Below are 18,670 nucleotides of genomic sequence, written 5' to 3' on the forward strand. Positions count from 1 at the left end.
GTACCCAAATCGCATTGCGTGCAGCCGCATGCAACTCACGTTGAAATCGCATACAAACCGCGCTGAAATCGCTTACAATTCGTTCCACAGCCGCACCTAAATCGCTATGAACTGTATCTTTAACTTCTTTGTATAACTTTATGAACTTCTCAACACACATTTGACTTATTTTTATTTATTTTTTATTTGTATATATCCTTAGAATAGTTTGTGTTGTTCAAGATTACATAAAATTTGTTTACATATCTATTAGATCAATATCCCATTTACATAGTTAGCATTACACAATATCGCGCGCCGCATGCAGATGACATTCCATTTTAGTGGTTTTATAATAACCTATTGTGGTGCGGAGAGGGATGTGGTTGGTGGATAGTGGGGGGTTAATTAGCCGCGATACAAATTTGAATATATGCTAGACGACAAATGTTGCGACATTATAAAATAAATAACATGGTTGCTGCTCGCCGCCCTTGCCGAATATCTGTGATAGCCACTCCTTTTGGTTTCTGGGGGTAGGCGGAATGGATCTTCATCGGTTCATCATCTACATCTTATAGGTGGCGGGCACAGATCGCGGATAGTCCAGATCGAACATCTGGGCCTTGATGAACGCCAGCTTATTGACCGGCTCCGGGCGAACAGTGGCCAATCCGTTCTTGTAGGCATACTCCACAATCTTTTCGGCAATGGCCACTGAACAGCTGACAATGGAGTTGAGTGGTGGATACAAACTGCCCTTGCTCAAGTCATCCTTGGAGACCAGCTCCGCCAAGCGCTCGGCGGCGACCAAGAACACCTGCTCGGGAATGTTCAGCATGCCGGCACACAGAACACCCAGTGCCACGCCAGGGAAAATGTAGGAGTTGTTGCCCTGACCAGGGTAGAACTTCTTGTTGTTATAGGTCACAGGAGCAAATGGCGATCCACTGGCGAAGATGCAGCGCCCCTTGGTGTAAGTATACGCTTCCTCGGCGGTGCACTCCGCCTTGCTGGTCGGATTGGACAGTGCAAAGATGATGGGCGTCTCGTTGATATCGGCCATCAGCTCGAGGATCTCCTGGTTGAAGGCTCCGCCCTGCGCAGCTGCTCCAATCAGAACATTTGGACGCACCTTGCGCACCGCCTCTGCCAAAGTATCAATGGGTTCGTGCAGCTGGGCAAAGTGCAGTTTGTGTTCGGTCAGTCCGCCCTTTGGGCGATCGCGGGTGATGACACCACGGCTAAAGAGAAAGCATCATTTAGTATCTGTATGAATTTTAAAAATATATTGACCCACCTGTCCACCATCCAGATACGGGCCTTCGCCTCCTCTTCGGTGAGACCCTCCGCCTTCATGGCCATCAGGCACAGGTTGGCAATACCGAGAGCCGCTTCTCCGGCGCCCAGGAACAACAGCGTGTTATCCCTCAGCTGGGTCTTCTTAATTTTAAGCGAGGCCAGCAGTCCAGCCACGGCCACCGAGGCGGTTCCTTGAATATCGTCGTTGAAGGTGCAGAAAGAGTCCCGGTACTTGGACAACAGCCTGAAGGCATTGGCGTTGGCAAAGTCCTCGAACTGGATAAGGCAGTTTTGGCCAAAGCGACGGACGCACGCGTGCATGAACTCATCGATGAATTCATCGTACAGATCTCCAGTGGCCCTGCGTTCGCGCAGACCGATGTACAGGGGATCTTCCAGCAGGGATTCGGTATTGGTGCCCACATCCAGGGTGATGGGCAGGCACTGCGATGGCTTAATGCCAGCCAAGGCCGTATACAGAGACAGTTTGCCCACGGGTATTCCCATGCCATTGGCGCCGAGATCTCCCAGTCCCAGGATGCGCTCGCCGTCCGTGACGACAATGGCACGAACATCCGTTTCCGGCCAGTTCTTCAGCACGTCGTAGATGTGTCCCTTGTCCTTGATGGATATGAACATGCCCTTGGCGTTCTGGTGGATCAAGCTGTAGCGCTGGCAGGCCAATCCCACGGTGGGCGTGTACACCAGAGGCATCATGTAGGCGATGTCTGAGCTGAGCACATTGTAGAAGAGGCGCTCGTTCCTCTCGGACAGGCTGATCAGGTACATGTACTTGTCGAGATCCTGCTCCAGTCGCCCCAGCAGAGCACGGCAGTGCTCCACCTGCTCACTGGGCTCCCTGACCACGTAGGGCAGCAGGCCATGGATGCCCAACTGCTGGCGCTCCTCGTGTGTGAAGGCCAGGCCCTAGAATCAAAAGGGATGTGCATTAGTATCTTGTACTAATAATAGCTTCTATAAATATGTACACCTAAGGATCAAGATTCGTGTGGCCTGATCGCCTCACAGAACGATTATAAAACCTCTCAAACAAAACAAACCGAAGTGGGATGGTGGAAAAGTTTGCCCCGCTTATCGGGGACTTGAATTCCCAGGCACGCGCCCCTACGTATATGTATATTAAATTCGACGGGAACTGGCCACTGGACAGAAGCAGTTATCACCCGACCTTCGCAGATCCGGGGAGATAGATCGCTCGATTTCACAAATCGGGTAGCAAGTTCAAAGTCGTTTTCCAGCGCCCAGTCGCTTGAAATGCGATTTGCAACCGCAGCTTTAATTAAAACACTATTTTTTTGATGGGGAAGTGACTCAGCGCTGACCTCGTTTCACACGCACAACTAGTACTAGATTTTGAAAGTTTTTGCTTCGTAATTGCTGCGGTTATTATCGAAATGGACAAAACAACCGGGGATTATGTTGGGGGCGTTGCTGGCAACTTTCGACTGGGTCACAGCACTAGATAAAAAATACGTGCAAGTTGGCATTCAAACACAAATCGCGCTGGATTACTTGGTTTTTAAACTACGGATGTACCTGCTAATATGCACATTAGGGAATAGTTACTCGTGCTTTGAGTAACTTTGCAAGTGGCTACAGTTTTCAAATCGTGCCCACACAAAGGTTGTTTTCGTAATGAGTTTATTTTAAGCTTCTTGGGACATTTGAATTAACGTCATAATGTATGCACATTTTTATTTTCAAAAGATCCATCATAATGTAACCAATAACCTCACCACTTTATCTGTTGTGTAAGCTTGCGGATCTTTTTTTCTCTAAATTAAATATTTCGTTTCTATCTGAAATTAAGTTATTATTGGAAATTATACTTGTTAGGTTGTCCATCATGCATCATCGCTTTATATTAATTTATTTCGTTTCAGTCACGCAATAAAACAATCTTAGTATATCCTAGTTAATTGAGTCAGCAAAAAATGATATTTTCAACACCAAAGAAAATTAAGTTAAATCTTGCTTATGCAAGGCATTAAAAATGTTATGTTTAAAATGGTGACTACAATGAATAACAACTAGAAATCCACCATATTCCGATTAAACATCACTGTATTTTCTGTTATGCCAACTAAAATCCCCCCAATAAAAGTGAAACTAATAAAGGCTTAAAACCTTAAAGAGGAAGTCACACTTCGTACCCATGTACATACATACATACAAACGCATCAAATTCAATTAGCTCTAAACTGGCTGTTTGGACAATAAACACTGAAGTGATCCCCATAAACAGTTGTTTACAGCCAGAATCGCCTCGAACTTAACCATTATATTGTGGCTACGTCATCGGTGGGCTGGTGAAATACATACAGTTGTACATATGTACGTATGTTCATACATATGAAAACAAGATCGAGAGAACGACACCGTTGACATTGAAAGCGACGCACGACCGTCGATAAGCGTGCGAAAGTGTTTTCGACCCGCCTGGCAACAAGTATTCCCCATTCTCCACCGCCTGTATCATGGACTTATATTCATGTATTCATGCCCCCAGCAATTGCTTCAAGCACCCGAGCTTGCCCCACACTTACAGACCTCCAAAACTCATATGATCCAAACTATAGTTGCTTCATCTTCATCACCTGCCTTTAGGATGTTAAGTTATAGTTTTTCTAATAATTGTACCTATGAAGAGGGCACCAATTTGGCCATAGCTGTAAATCGAATCCCGCGACATGCGTATACGTAATGGGCAACTCCGATATTACGCACACACATTTCGCATGCTATTGCAAAAAAGCAAAAAGATACGAAAACCGACAAAAGTCGCAGCCACAACCAAAACGAAACAAAAAACACAAATTAGCTGATTTTTTTTTTTTTTGCACTGTCTGGCGCGACCAGTTCGATGATCATGATCATCATAATACAAGCGCGATCATCATCATAGCTATGGCTAATCATTAAGTCGGCTGGCTATCAACGGCAGTCTGTCTCTGAACTTTGCATACGATTCGGATGACGAAAGCGTCGATTTAATCTACTCGAGTAGACACAGACAAGGGGCAATCTCAGCTGATTGTTTCCCTGGCAAAGGTGAGCTGATGAAGGCGCTTTTTATGCTGTTACGCTTCCCAGCAGGTGAAATGCTGCTCTTTTGTGGGTCACACGATGTGGAATGATGACAGGATGAATGTGCCACTGAATCAGACTGCTCCACAAAGCATTGTACATAGTTCTGGCTCGGAAGCACATGAGTCACAGAGCAAAAATGCTACTAATCTTTGAGAAATTAAAATCATAGGGTTTGCTAAAACTGGTAGTCCAAAAGTAATATAAATTCAAATCGATAATGCTACTCATTTCACAGCTTTTTAGCCAATAATAGCAATTGACAAGCACACTATATATTATTCTTTCTTTAGTTGCCAATATAAACAATCGGTACCTATAAATCATTGGGTAAACAATGAAAATATCCAACTATTTCAACAACTTTCGAGCTCGCTGCTCTTTCGGCACATTGACCGCTGAATTTGTTTAAATTTTTAATTTCCTTAGAGCGTCGATAGATAACAACAAAGACCAGCGGAAAAAAGAGAGAATAAATTCTATTCGCCAACTGCATATAGTGTGTGCAAACACAGATAAATATTTAATGTATATATAGGGCTGATACCAAGCGTTTCTGTGGGGATTATCGTCATTCGGTTGTTTGTTTCTGTGGTTCGAAACAGAGTTAAATTTATGACTGAATGTAGGTCAGTTTTCGCGGTCTTGTTCGATTTGGATTCGGTTTTGGTTTTGCTTTATTTTTGTGGTTTTTATTTTATTTAAAAAGATAAGAATTCGAAAACTTTCCGTGGGGAAATCAAAACAAACAAAATCAGCTGTTTGTTTCTGGGGAAGGAGGTTCAGATAAACAAGTCACAAGTCACTTGTTGGCAGCGTGTAAGGAGTAATAACAATCTGTAGTACACAAGTGGCAGCCTCTGCTTGATAAGGAAGTCCCCGAGATAATTTCTGCCTAAATTAATAATTTGAAGTCTCTTCATGCGATTGCGGACTGACGTAAGTCGTCGAAAGCTACTGGGTTGTTATGGGGAAACACCATTTTGAAGGGCCTCTCCATTATTCTCAGTGGAGCTTCTGTTTACAATACCAAATGGTTTGCCCCTTTTAGTCAGCTTTTTAGGAGCCACACAGGGAAAGTGCTGCTAGCACCCTGTCTTTATAGGAGATTACGTAAATTGTTTTAATATAGGTGGGATTCTAGCATATTAAAGAGTAATATCGGAGCAAAATGGCTTTATTTAGAGACTCAAAAACAGCAAATGCAAGTTCTAGTAGTGGCCAACTCTTGTTTTTTCAGTGCATCTGCTCAAAATAAACAAACGCAAAGCCCATGCGCCCTCTCTCTGGGAAATGCTCTCTAGTATTATAATTTCTGAAACAACTCGTGCATTAGCTCATTCATGTCTCTGTGGGCAAAAGCGTAGAAGCCAATGCAAGCTGCAAAATGCACAAGCATTAAACTTGAAAATGCAATCTGAGATAAATTTGTGAACGCAATCTGCGTGCCCGATTCGCGTGAACTATTTCATACCCTACAATTTCGGCATTTGGCAGCCAGTTAATTGCCCCAATTAAAAAAGTTGAACTATCGATTTTCTTCGCCTGCGGCAGCACATAAAAATGAAAAAAACCGAAAAAACAACAAAAACAATGAGCTTTGGTCTTCCAGAGTGGCGCGTGTGCTGTTTGCTGTCCCTTTCACTCGCTATGTCATCTAAAGGTCACCCACACCACTTGCCGAAAAATGAAGCCACTGCCAAAAAGTATCTTTTTTTGCTCTAAATTCGGCAGCTGACGTTTCCGCTTAATAGTTGTTTATGTATCTATGATTTGGAATTTTTTATTCTCGTGCTTGTGGTAAAAATAGCAGGTGGCCTACAAAAAATACAAACTTTTTAAGAACAAGGAGCATTAGCAGACTCGTGGTTGCAAAATGTTTATTGCTCTTCTAGGAAAAATTTGTCACTTTAAGAACGCATTCCAAAATAAAAAGCATAATTTCCTTATTTCCTATAATTTACAATTAAACACATCAAAGCTCTTCGATTATTTGAAAATATCTTTCAGATACAAAATATTCTATATCCACCAAGATAAACGCCTTATGTTCATAAGTTCTGTATAGGGGGCACCTAAAACCCTATAATTATGAATCTGCCTCTAAATATTTACCCAAACACTGTGCTCTAACAAAATTCGCAGAGTTTAGTCGAATTCGCGCCCCTTGAGCATGGGAAGCAAAAAAACCGAATGCGAACCCACCCTAAAACCTTTGCCTGGTACTTTTCCACTGAGCCCATGGAACCGGGCGACTTGAAAGCATATTCCTACTTGTGGAACTCACCTTTGAGTAGCGCTTGTCGTAAAGTCGGGAAAATCCGGAGATGCTGCCAACCACCTCGTTGTCACCAGTGCCCCAAAGGCCCAGGCGATCGCGGTTCTCGTATTCATTCGGTTTCGAAGCGGGATTGCTCATCTTGTCCTCCAAATTTGTGTGGCTAGTGGAGCTATACGAACGTAGTTGCTGTTGCTGTTGTTGTTGCTGGTGGTGGAGGGCGTGCAAACTGCTCTGCAGCTGATTCCAGTGATGTCGCGAGGATAACGGCAAACCCTTGGGCAGTTCCAAATCGGTGGCTATAGGTATATTACCCTGATCCGTATCCGTATCCCTGTACCTGTCCGTGTCCGTAACCGTATGCGGCGATGTGGCGACTTCGGCGGCACTTTGCGTTGTGATTCGTGTCGTTAGTTTTGCGAAATTGGAAAGTTCGTATTCGAGTGTGGTTGTCGTTGTAGTCGTATGATTTTTACACACACGACTACTGCTACTACAACAGCTCTGGCTCTCTCTCTCATGGTTGTTGTTGATGCTCTTTGTGTAGTAGCCCTGCTCGCGCTCTTTGCCGCGGCTGTGTGTGTGCAGAGGCGTTATTTGGCCATTGGAAGGACTTTGGGAATTGTTGGCAGTGGGATATACCGGCGTGCTGAGGGAGAAACAGAGAGAGAGCAGACAAAACGGGGTGTCAGTGGGTGGGTGAGAGTGGGAGCGGAAGTGAGAGTGGGCGAACTGGGGAGAGTGCACATAGCGGAATTGTGCTTGTGCTGGCGGAATGCGAGATATGCTCTCTATAATTCAATTAAAGGAAAAAACACTGAGAGCAGCGAGTGTGAATGAATGTCAATGCGGGAACGACAATAACAATACGCTTCGTCGCCGACTTTTGGATACCCTTTCTGGGGGAATCATTGATTATTTTTTTTAATTAAGTTTTGACTGCACCTACGTTATGTACCCATACTAATAATGTATATAATAATCTCTGAATTTATCCAGAAACAGTCGTATTAGTCGTATATGCGATATTATACTTAGGGCCACATGAGTCGCTTGTTTGCTAAGGGTATTCTCCCTTTCAGCTTCCTTATCAAGGTTCTCAGAACCCTTGAAATGCGCTGATATGTACATACATATGTACATGGTCATATGCAGGCGCTTTATTAAGCCCCAGTGAACTCGATGAGGTGATGCACCGTAGACAGGCCTTCCAGATGGGAATTGATAAGCGGTGACAAAGTAACACTGATTATCGCCGATCTAGGAACACACCCTCTTGATCCGTGGTCCAGTCGTATGGCACCACATTATACTTATTATTCGAAAGATCTTGTATTTGACTCACAGTCCAAAGGTTTTTCTGATTCCGGAACAGCGTCGTAGGATCGAGTGCATGGCGATGCTCTTAAAAGTCCTCTATATTCTTTGCTTATAATATTGATTTCCCGACAATTATCTCACTGAGCATGTGTCTTTTGTCTGCGTTGCTGCAGCTTTCGTGCTAAACTGAGCCGCAGTATTCGATTTGTTTTGTTGCCGACACACTTATCTCTTTTACATTTTACACTTGGCGATTTTGTTTTGTTTTGCCTCGCTCTTTTCTCTATTCTCTCTGATTAGTTGTGCGGGGCGTATCAGCTGACTGATAAGGGAGGTGCAAACACTATCTACACATACTTTTATAAACGCAATTAAACAGCGATTATTACCATCTAATCATTTGTCTGGGACCTGGAAAACATTGCGATGCGGCGTGAAAAGCATGTGAAAAGTTTCCGTGGGAACAGCAGCGGTCGAAATACTAGTATTCAAATTAGACTAGGAGTCTAAAGCCAGCAATTTCTTATCTACAATTATTTATAAACAGTAGCTTTGATTTTTAAGTAAACTGAAGTACAAATTGCACGCTTCACTTGGAGTAAGTGAACTGAGCCTTTTCTTTTACAGATTATTAGATCCGATGCCGTTAAATGCAAACCTAAAAGGGCCCTCTTTACAAAATTTCCTCCTGAGTTTGTGACATACGATTAAGTATAAATTATTTAATGAGACGGTTCAAGGCAGAAACCCTAACCTTAACCTTCAGTGTCCCGAATCGCTTTAGTTCCCGCCCCACTTTGCACTTGAATCACTCATACGCTCGGTGGGCCCATTCCGGATTTGATCGGATGTCTGTCTGATAAATTCAATTATTACACAAAAATTGAAAGTAAAACACGGCATGCGTATAAATTGGAATATATCACACACATATGTGTGTGTGTCCGAGCAACCTTCATAAATATTAACAATTTACTTTAGCTTTTTTCCAAGTACCTTCGTGAGCAAAACACACCTGTCGCTGCCACTTTTTTTCTTTTTGCTTCGAAAATCGTTAATTAAGAAGGTGGTGCTCTGATTTGATGTCGATGGCGTGTGCCAGGAGTTATACTTTTTTATCCGAACGCCGACGAGTCGCCTGTAAATCGTTGATAAATCGCTAGTAAAACGCATCATTGAACACTAATGACACCTCGAGAAACACATTAATGAAGGGGCGTGGTTGTGGGCGATGGCTTGGTTTGGGTTTGCACTAGAAAAACTGATAAGTGCAAGTAAGGGATCTACTACATTTTAAGAACCGGGAAAAAAATATTTACTTTATTGAGTGCTTTTTTTTAGCATACAATTTTTAAGGGGGTAAGCGTAATTTAAGTTTTTAGTTAAAATAAAATAAAAAAATGTATTACAAAAAGGCTGCGTTCTAGTTGACACAAACTCTTTAGCCAACTCTCGCATTTTCGAAATCCTCTTTTGCCAACTGCTTGAACTCAGCTTTAGTTTGTTCACTTTTCCTTTTCTTTTCTTACCCATTTTCATCGAAATTTGTTATGACATTGCGATCGGCGCAAATGGAACTGGAATTACCCATTTTGTGTTTTATGTTATAGTTTAATTAAATCCAGTTAAATAGATGTAGTTAATTATTTTGTAACCGAAAAAGTTTGGAACTTTTTGCAAGCGAAAATCACTGACGTCCACTTGACCACGCGATGTTTCACCAAAATTAATCAAAGCAGTTAATATCAAAAATTAAAAAAAGTTTTTTGGGCAATTGCGCTTAACTTGGCAACTCCGAACCGCCTGAAACTGAATCAAAAACTAAACTCGCGCTGGAATCGCGGCTCTGCGAACACCGGAGGCCACTTGTTAGCGAGCGGCCCAAAGGAGAAGGAGAAGGAGAGTGTCCGCTACCTCCCTCCCGCTCGCACCCGCACGCAGGCAGCACGCGACATTTGCTCCACTGGCTGAGTCACTTCGGGAGGCCCCAGACGGCTACAGTGGCACCTCGCTAAGAAGAATCACATATAATACAAATAATAATGGAAAGATAATCGTAATTTATATCAATTTTCTTTTCATTTATTGTAGTAAACTACAAAATTTTAGGTAAGCACTATTTAAATCTGAAATTAGTTAATGCACTTTTTAGTTGGCCTGTTATTTATAAATTATTAAGATTTACATAATGACCGTAAAAAAATGAATTTTGCATTTTAAGATGTCCTACACTTCGAGGTTTCACCGTTTTTGATTAATCGTTGCAGCCTTAGAGAAGCTTTGCCGTTGAGTCGTACTTCAGTCGAAGTCGCACAAAACCTGAGCGGTTGGTTAATCGCAGTGACCTCTGGGCGGCTCACACAAATGCATGAAGCAATTTGTTGCTGGCCAATTAAAAAATAATAATTTCAGCTGTAGGAGAAGGCAACTCGATGGCTGACCATCGCGTCCCAGTCGGCTGCACTTGGCAACCGAAGAAAAATTGACGAATGCAATGAATTCCGGGTCATTTCAAATGCACTGAGCTGAAACGATAATGTAGGGCACTCGGCAGTCGGTGTGCTGGAGCCATAAGGCTTTTTTCGCCTTTTGACTCTGATTTTATCACCTAATGATTTCACCGCTGCTTCATTTGTCGCCTGGGTGGCACTTGAATTTTAATTAGATTGCTTTAATACACTTGCGTCTGTTAAAGTCAGAATTTATATTGCTTGAATGCTTAAAAATCTTGTTCGATTGTGCAAATATGACACACATTAATTACTGTGTTTGGATTGCTATACTGAATTTATTGTTGAAGTGCCGCTTTGCGTTTATTGTCTAAAATTTGCGAAAGTGTCGTATAAAAAGTTGCAACACGCTTGCAATTGTTGCCAGGGTCAAATGTAATTTCAGTTAAGGCAGCAAATAAAACTTCATGTGCAATAATGATAAAAAAGCCATAATGAATATATGGTTACAAATCGGCAAGCAATAATATACGGACATGTATTGGTTTTATCGACATATAACAGAGCATTGTGGAATTGCAAAAGTAATTCGAGCAAATAAAACTAGCAAATAATGTACTTATTTTTATTAACTTATCTATGTATTTTTAAACCGCATTTACGTTCACTGTTTATAAAACTTTCCACTAATTCATACAATTTCAATGCCGAAGGGACCACAAACATATTTTAGTGAAGAAAACAAAAATAGATATGATTATTCAAGCGATATAAAGAAACCACATAGACTAGATTTTTTTTGTATAATCCCACTTATTATTTAAAAGGCAGTAACATTTTAATATATTTATTAATATCATATAACAGCAATATAAATCATAACATTACTGTTAATAATTCAGAGTGTGTGGAAGTTTGTTTAAAAAATAATAGATGGCGCCAACGAGCTGTTTTAGATGTTATTTCGACTTGTGATAAACTTATAATTCATTATTTAAATAGAAGAAGAGAGAGTGCTGTGGTCGACTGTGGTCTCGACTATCAGATACCCGTTCAGCTTTTGTTGAAAAGTAAATAATCAGTTTATTTGTTTAAATATTATTTAACAGTAACATAAAGGCTATGATTACAAAACATGACTGGTAATGTTATGGAAGCTCAAAAGCTTTGTGTACGTACAAGTGTTTGGAAGCAAAACCAGGTGGCGCCAGCTGTAGTTCTTGAAACGTCCGCTATGTATTAGATGAATGCTATATATAGAAATATATATTTAAAATTGTATAATTCGTCATTAAGCAGCAAAAAAATAAAAAGGTGAATTAAAATTGCATTTATAGTTGTTGTTATGTAACAAACACCCCATTTAATTATAATTAATTCGTTTAACCATAAATGTATTACTGAACGTTTGTTTACTGCATTAAAAAATGAAATCAAATCCCATTTTATAATATTACAATTAATAATATACCACTCAAACTGCGATTGTTATTTTAGAGGTGTGTCATCTGCTTTCCCAGCTCCAGTGCTTTTCACATGCTCAGTTCAACCATGTTTTGCACATATTTCTTTTTCAACTTTTTGCCATTTCAATTTAATAACAACGAGATGAGGGGAGATCCAACGACGTGCAACAAGCAACAAGGCAATTGAGGGCCAATTTTATCATCAAATGATTTTAGCCAGCTAAGCCAGCGCAATTTCCACGAAGTTGCATGTGACGGGGCTAACACTAAGAAAATTACACTAGGAAAACCCAATGAATATTAATTTACTATATGGCAGATATGTGTCAAATAGACATGTTTCAAATAGAAACATTGAGAATTTTATTAAGTATTAAGAGGACAATGGAATGTGCTGGACTTGAAGAATAAATTTATCAGTGTAGACAAACGCAAGGGTAGTAAGTGTGTGCGGCGATTGCAAAAAAATGCAATTGATGGGTGGTGGTAGGTGGTTGGCTGTGTGGGAGCGAAACGGTAATCTATCATAATTTTTATATCCTAAAATCCCATTTTCGTATTAGGGCAAAAATGTCTGAGAGCAAATATAATAAAATGGCCAACACATCGACTTGGCCACCCAGCCGGAAGGTACAAAGGACGATGGAGAGGAGCTCACACATTTATGCTCCTTGTCAAAGGATAACGCACTCACACTTCTGCCATGCCAACAGTATGAAATTCCAGCCATCCGCTTGATTTTTCTCTATTTTCGATGCGCTCCTTTCATGCCCCCTCTCTTTCTTCGCCCGACCATCTGTCTCTTTCTATTAGCCTTTGCTGGCCGCGTTTTATTTTTCAATGGCTGGCCCGGCACAAAAACGTTCAGATGGCCAACAATTTTATGAGTCTCGCGTACACGATCTCACTTGGACTCGTTCTTGGACTTGGTCTTGGTCTTTCCGTGCCGGAAATGTCAAACTGGACAAAAATTAAGGGGGATGGATTGAGGAATAGGAGGTACTCTAACTAAGCTGTTAAAGCAATGCTTATTTACATTATTTTCGGGAGATTTAATGTAGTTAAATGATTTTCGACGCTACGTTTTTATGAATTAATTTCGGTATTTTGTAATTTGTTAAAGGAAGAAACGGGGATGAAAATCAATAAGTAATAGCCGGAAAAAGGCGCTTAACGATGGATTCGTGAGTATTTACTTTAAAGCCTTAAATGTTCCATCAAAATTATCAGAGACGCGGGGACGGACTACGAGATGGCAAGGTAAATTTAAATTAATACGCGTTAACTATTTTTTAATATACGAGTATGCCCAGGTGGTGTTGGGTAGCGGCAAGTCAATATATTATATATAAATTAAAAACTGAATCGACCGGTAAAAACGCGACGAAGTAATGCGGCAAAAACCCAAACGAGCCAACGTGGCGTATAATTAATTTTTAAATAATAATATAAAAGCAGTCAATAAAAAAAGTACGAGCCAATCGCAACAAAAATCTGAACGCCATGTTGCCGTTAAAGTAAAATCAAGAATGTATATATGGGGCTCGCTTCGAAAAAAGTGTTTCGCGCACATTAAACCGCTTTAAAAAATCACCGGCTCATCGATGGTAAGGGGCTCTGAGCGGCTCATTATGCATTTACAACTACATTAAATGGAACGACAGTCGGCTGGAGTCTTGCTGGCCACGCCCACTTGGGAACACCGCCTGCGGGCGACAGGACTTGGCTTCTCGGCAGATGGCCGGAATGTCAACGCCGTCGGTGTCCTGCTGGCAGTCATGTACTTTTGGCCACTTGACTAGTGGGATTCTGTCGCCTTAATTGCAAGTCAATAAGTTAACAATTTCCGTGAAGTTGTGGCTGTTTAAATGAATTCATTATGTTGAAAATAAAGTTCTTCGTATTGAATATGTGGGCATGAAGAAAGCTTCTGAAACTTGGAAATGGTAATAATTAATTTAAATTTCCCGAACCTTTTTTATTACTCAGATAGCCAGATTCTGTTTATTTGTGCTTCCAACTTTTAATCCTTTAAAATTGTTTGAATGTTGCAATTAACTTCCAATCGCGACGTATTCATGGGAAAGTTGACAGTGCCTTTGCAATAACGGAAAGTATGGAAAAATGGAGACAAAGAAGCGACAATCAATTTAATTAAAAACTTTTAACAAGCTCTGCCTCATTTCACGTTCTCCCAGTTAGGCCTTTCTGCCATTTCCCTATGTGAGTTCGCAGTAGGTTTTTGATTTTGGACCGTGTTGGGGATGCTCGCGGATATGGCAACGTTTCATATTTTATATTAATTAAAAAGTTTACGCTGTCTGCGCTGGCTGCTTTAAAACAAATTGTTGTCACAAGCAACAAAAAATCGGCGAAAAAGGAAATCTGTTCCGCGATGAAAAAGCCATACACAATGGCAGTTGCATGTGATCCATCAGCACGAGATTGCCGAACGATGGGTGAAAGTTCGGGGTGAAAGTAAGCAAAGGGGGATGCCTTGGGTTTCATGTTGCACTGTCGCCCCAAAACGAAGCCCCGCGGTGACGACAGCTGCTAATGTCACGCCTCTCCGCTGACAAAGTCGAAAAAATTCATAGCAGGAACAGCGACGAAACAATGGAAAATGAAAAATCTCTGACATGACGAGCCCAACATCTTTGCTATAAAAATAGAGTATTGACCTTCAATGGGAAATCGCAAAAAATGTGTGTAACTTCCTTTAAAAAAGTCGTACTTTACGTACATTAAAGCATTATTCGGATGATATCAATTGTATTACAATTGATTGATCCCATTTGGTTACAGAGAGTATTAAATAATATTTAAAGTTATTCTGGATTGGGTTGGGTTCACTTTAACTGCTATCAAATAACAAAAATACTCACTTTTCGAACTTGTTATCTTATATATATTATTATATGTACATATATGTTTTTAAATACGTTATTGTGTGTTCTTCATTACTTAGCTTATCTTAATTTGTTTTAAGTGTCTGATTCGAGTGCCTTTTCAACGTTTTTCTATATCTGATCATTGTGTTGTCTAACGCGTTTAAGTAGCATTTCAATAAAACACGTAAACCGATTTACCAATTCTATAAAAATTAATATCCATAGAAATCCATATCCATATACATAGAAAAATAAACTTTCTTTGGGTGTGGATTCTCTTTACCTCCATTTAAATCCGCATTGAAAGTTCATTGAATTGATGGCAACAATTTGGCGGAACAGAAAATAAATGCAAATTGCTTCCTTTTTGAGGAAATTATTAATGTAATGCGGGCCTGCCTCATTTCTTATACTTCCTATTACATAAACAAAATACAAGTGTGCAATTTTTTTCCAATTTACATACATATGAAAAGATATATTCCTGTATTTATGCTCTTTGAAAATATGAACATTTCTCGCATAACTCATAAGTCTACTTACATGGGCACCCTCCAGCAAATCCGTACATGCAAATATGTGTTTGTAGATACATTTGATTGTGTGTGCATATCTAGAGCCTATGACATTTTCAAATCAACGAACGTCGCGACGACAACTCGCCTTTCACTTTTACGTCATAAAAGTCAAGAGCCTCCACCTCAAAATCGCGCCGCTTGCTAGACACGCCCCCTCCCAACGCCACGCCCCAAAATCGCGAAACAATATCCCACCATATAGTCGTATTTGATAGGAATGAGAACCGAATTAAAACACTGAGAAAATCAGAAGTGGAACTATTCGCTATGGACTTCAGTCATTCATTTAAAAAATCATTTCGTTCGAGCTTTATTTAAATCGTATTGGTATAATTTTGTTACTTGGCTTAGTAATCTAAGCAACGAAGATTTCATGTTGTAATTGAGTTTGTAATTTCTCACAGTGCACCGAGCCGAAGGGAACCCACATTCGCACAATAAACGAACGCACTTGACTGAAAATGTAAGCGATAATCCCCGAGGGCCACGACATTTCAGGGAGGTGGAAAACGCGAGTAATTGAACTCGGCAGAGTCCTGGAGCTGGGATAAGTGGGTCGGAGATGAGAAGAATGTGGAGCTCGGAATGCATATTTATGCGAAAGTTACGCCTTTTTTCCGCCAGCTCCATTCATACGGTCGACAGTACAGTGGGCCCAAGCCTACGGAACTCGAATATTTGGGAATACAAAAGCAGTTTTATGCAACAGAGGAAAAGGTAAATATTTTTAAGATTTGTATCTTCCTTACGAATTAAATAATATGTTGATTTTCACTTTATTAGTTTTTAATTAGTATAGAAAAAAGCAATTGCAAAGGTAATATGTCTGTTTCGCATGTTAGTTCTATGCATTTTATATATGTACATTTATATCGATTTGCTCCACTGTGCAGCGGTATCATTCAGCGGACTGGCAACCACCAGTGAGTCCCCACATCCTGTTGCTAATAAACTCCCGCCGTGTTGCCGTCTGGAAGACTCGAGTCCTTGTCCTCGAGGCTGCCGAGCGCCAATAAGCGCCAAACTTTGTCGATATTTATCGAATTCCGTAGCCCCTGGTTAAATGTTTGCCGGTTTTGCATGTGTATTTGGGCGGTCGGGGGCTGCGGCTCCTTTGGCATCAAATAGGGGGTGGGGCCTTCGTTGGCCAGGGGATGTGTGCACCCACATCCTTCGCGAGAGATTCTTCCGCCTTTGGGTTTATGGCATGTACTGAGGCATGTTTTAAGTGGTTTTACAGGACGCGCTTCATTGCGTCATGCAATCAATTTACTCAGCTCGTTATGTTTACCAAACGCTAACCGTGGCACACACTCGCACATAAATTTATTCATATTTTAACTAATATTTATCAATACGAGTTGCGGCGAACGATTTTTCCCAGGTAAAGCGAATTTCTGCGGATGGGTGTGCCCTGCATATTTAGTGCTTATTATGGCGAAATGATTGTTTTCTTTTAGACGAGTTACATTTACATATTCGCATGTTCGGCTTGCATCGCGTAGTACCCCCTTTCCCACGGTAGGTACACATGTTTTGGCTGAACAAAAACATAAAAAATAATATTTATGCGCATAAATTGAGCGGTGAAATGCTAGCATTTAATTGGCCCTTTTGCTACAACGCAATAATATTCAAAGGTGAATTGCTTTCTCATTAAATTTCGTATAAAACAGATAGAACAAATACATTTTAAGCAACGCAACTGCAATCATTTTAGAGCCAATTTGGTTTAATAATGGTCTATGAAATTTCGAGGAAATATTTGTTATTGCTAGAACTATGAAAATTCGTGAAATTTAATCCTTATACATTAAATTTGGCGCTTATTTAGGTGGCCAATTTGCACAAATGTTTTCGCGAATAATTTAAAGCTATTTTGAAAAACGACAACATGCCAACAATTCCTTATTTTACGATTTTAATATGCTGTTTTTCTTTCGATTGAGGCATGCGAATGGCTTTCTTAAAATAGACAGACATTTGCATTATAATTTGCCACTCCCCTTGGCAAGGAAAAACAGAGTCGTTCGTTTGAGTACATACAAAAAGGTGTCAAAGGCCTTTTGTCTGCCTGTCAATGGCAACCGGGCCAAAGTGTGCCAAAAAACCAGGCAAAAGACTTTGTTAACCCCAAAAACGACAACGAAAACGAAAACGACTTTGTCAGCCGAGAAAATTGTGTGCAAAATTCAAATCTCTCTCATCGGTTTTTATTTTTTTTTGCCGCTGCCTTTGGCAGCCCTTTTTAGGCCCACTGCCATGTCTAACATAATTTAAAGCCGTAGAAAATCGAAGGAGCCCGAAGCCCGAAGCCCGGAGACCGGAGCCGGAATGCCGGCCGATTTGGGGGCCATAAGCTAAGCGCTGTCAGGCCTGCCAGTTGACCCTGACGAGCAATAGAGCAATCGAGCAATCGATTTGCCAACGACCCAACAACGACTCTTACAAGCCTGTCACTTGACTGGGATCCTGCTACTCAGACCACAGTCCGCCCCATTCCAGAGACCTCAGTGCACAGTCCTTGTCCCTTTTGTTGGCCCACTTTATGCGGCTACAACATCGATGTGTGGTAATCGGGTCTTCGGCATGGGCGGCGATCCTAAGTCGGATTATTGACACGCCCACCAGCGCACAAACACACGGAGGCCATAAAAATTAAATTTACAGCACTGCGAAAAATGCGCAGTTCATTACAAATAAATGTTGGGTAATATTACATCTTGGTATGCGGTATTCGTAGTGTTTTCCTCTCAGTGCAGACATTATGCATTGTCTGCGGTGCTGGCCGTATCTTGAATTTCAATTAAACGTTCTCGGCCCTCTAATCGAATGGGGCCATAACTCAGTCAAGGCTGAGCTTTGTGCGCTGCGAATGTCCTGCGATTCAATTATGCTCCTACTGTGCAATTTGCCCGCTCCCCCGCTCCACAGTCCCCCGTCCGCGTCCCCCGACCTCCACCCGCGGCAAACTAATCGTAATTGAAGACTGCGCCGCGGCCTTCATCCTCGCAGGTGTGTGTGAGTACTGGTCTCATTATTTATGGATTTGTTAGTGCAATTTGGCTTAATTAAGGTGTTGGACGTCGACGCATCTCGAATTGTGTGTGGGGACAGGAGGCGGAAAGCGAAATTGCACGGTACGGCACTGTTTCCAAATCCATCGGACTGAGTAAGAGATTTTCCACATTTAAAACAAGTATGAAATAAATAATTTTATTTAAAGTAACACAATTAATGAGTAGACCATTTTAATTAGCTTCAAAGAAAACACGATACTCCTCCAGATATATGCAAT

At 41.1% G+C, this 18,670-nt stretch overlaps 1 protein-coding gene and 1 long non-coding RNA gene across 4 annotated transcripts; one reads left to right on the top strand and one right to left on the bottom strand.

Annotated features, from left to right (window-relative positions):
• Positions 1-165: 165 nt before the first annotated feature.
• LOC122620208 (NADP-dependent malic enzyme) lies at positions 166-9,660 on the bottom strand. 2 transcript variants are annotated; one of them, XM_043797573.1, is made up of 4 exons: positions 9,517-9,660; positions 6,677-7,316; positions 1,280-2,208; positions 166-1,223 (listed from the first exon to the last, which is right to left on the bottom strand). In XM_043797573.1, the coding sequence occupies exons 1-4, from the start codon at positions 9,576-9,578 to the stop codon at positions 548-550; spliced, it is 2,307 nt and encodes a 768-aa protein (XP_043653508.1). In that variant the 5' UTR covers positions 9,579-9,660; the 3' UTR covers positions 166-547. The 2 variants fall into 2 exon arrangements, with proteins under 2 accessions (XP_043653508.1, XP_043653509.1); XM_043797574.1 differs by lacking the exon at positions 9,517-9,660 and adding an exon at positions 8,013-8,155.
• A 5,809-nt stretch (positions 9,661-15,469) lies between these two features.
• LOC122621732 lies at positions 15,470-18,014 on the top strand. 2 transcript variants are annotated; one of them, XR_006326239.1, is made up of 3 exons: positions 15,470-15,699; positions 15,777-16,089; positions 17,615-18,014. It is a non-coding gene; the product is annotated as an uncharacterized LOC122621732 (long non-coding RNA). The 2 variants fall into 2 exon arrangements; XR_006326240.1 differs by having other exon boundaries at positions 15,470-15,693.
• Positions 18,015-18,670: the final 656 nt, after the last annotated feature.

Source organism: Drosophila teissieri, chromosome 3R (genome assembly GCF_016746235.2).
Source record: "Drosophila teissieri strain GT53w chromosome 3R, Prin_Dtei_1.1, whole genome shotgun sequence".
Lineage (NCBI taxonomy): Eukaryota > Metazoa > Arthropoda > Insecta > Diptera > Drosophilidae > Drosophila > Drosophila teissieri.

Coding starts and splice junctions, on each gene's coding strand:
- LOC122620208 (XM_043797573.1), bottom strand. CDS start 9,578: ATGGGTAATTCCAGTTCCATTTGCGCCGATCGCAATGTCATAACAAAT. Junction 7,317..9,516: donor ACAAATTTCGATGAAAATGG/GTAAGAAAAGAA, acceptor TTTCTCCCTCAG/CACGCCGGTATATCCCACTG. Junction 1,224..1,279: donor CGTATCTGGATGGTGGACAG/GTGGGTCAATAT, acceptor CTTTCTCTTTAG/CCGTGGTGTCATCACCCGCG.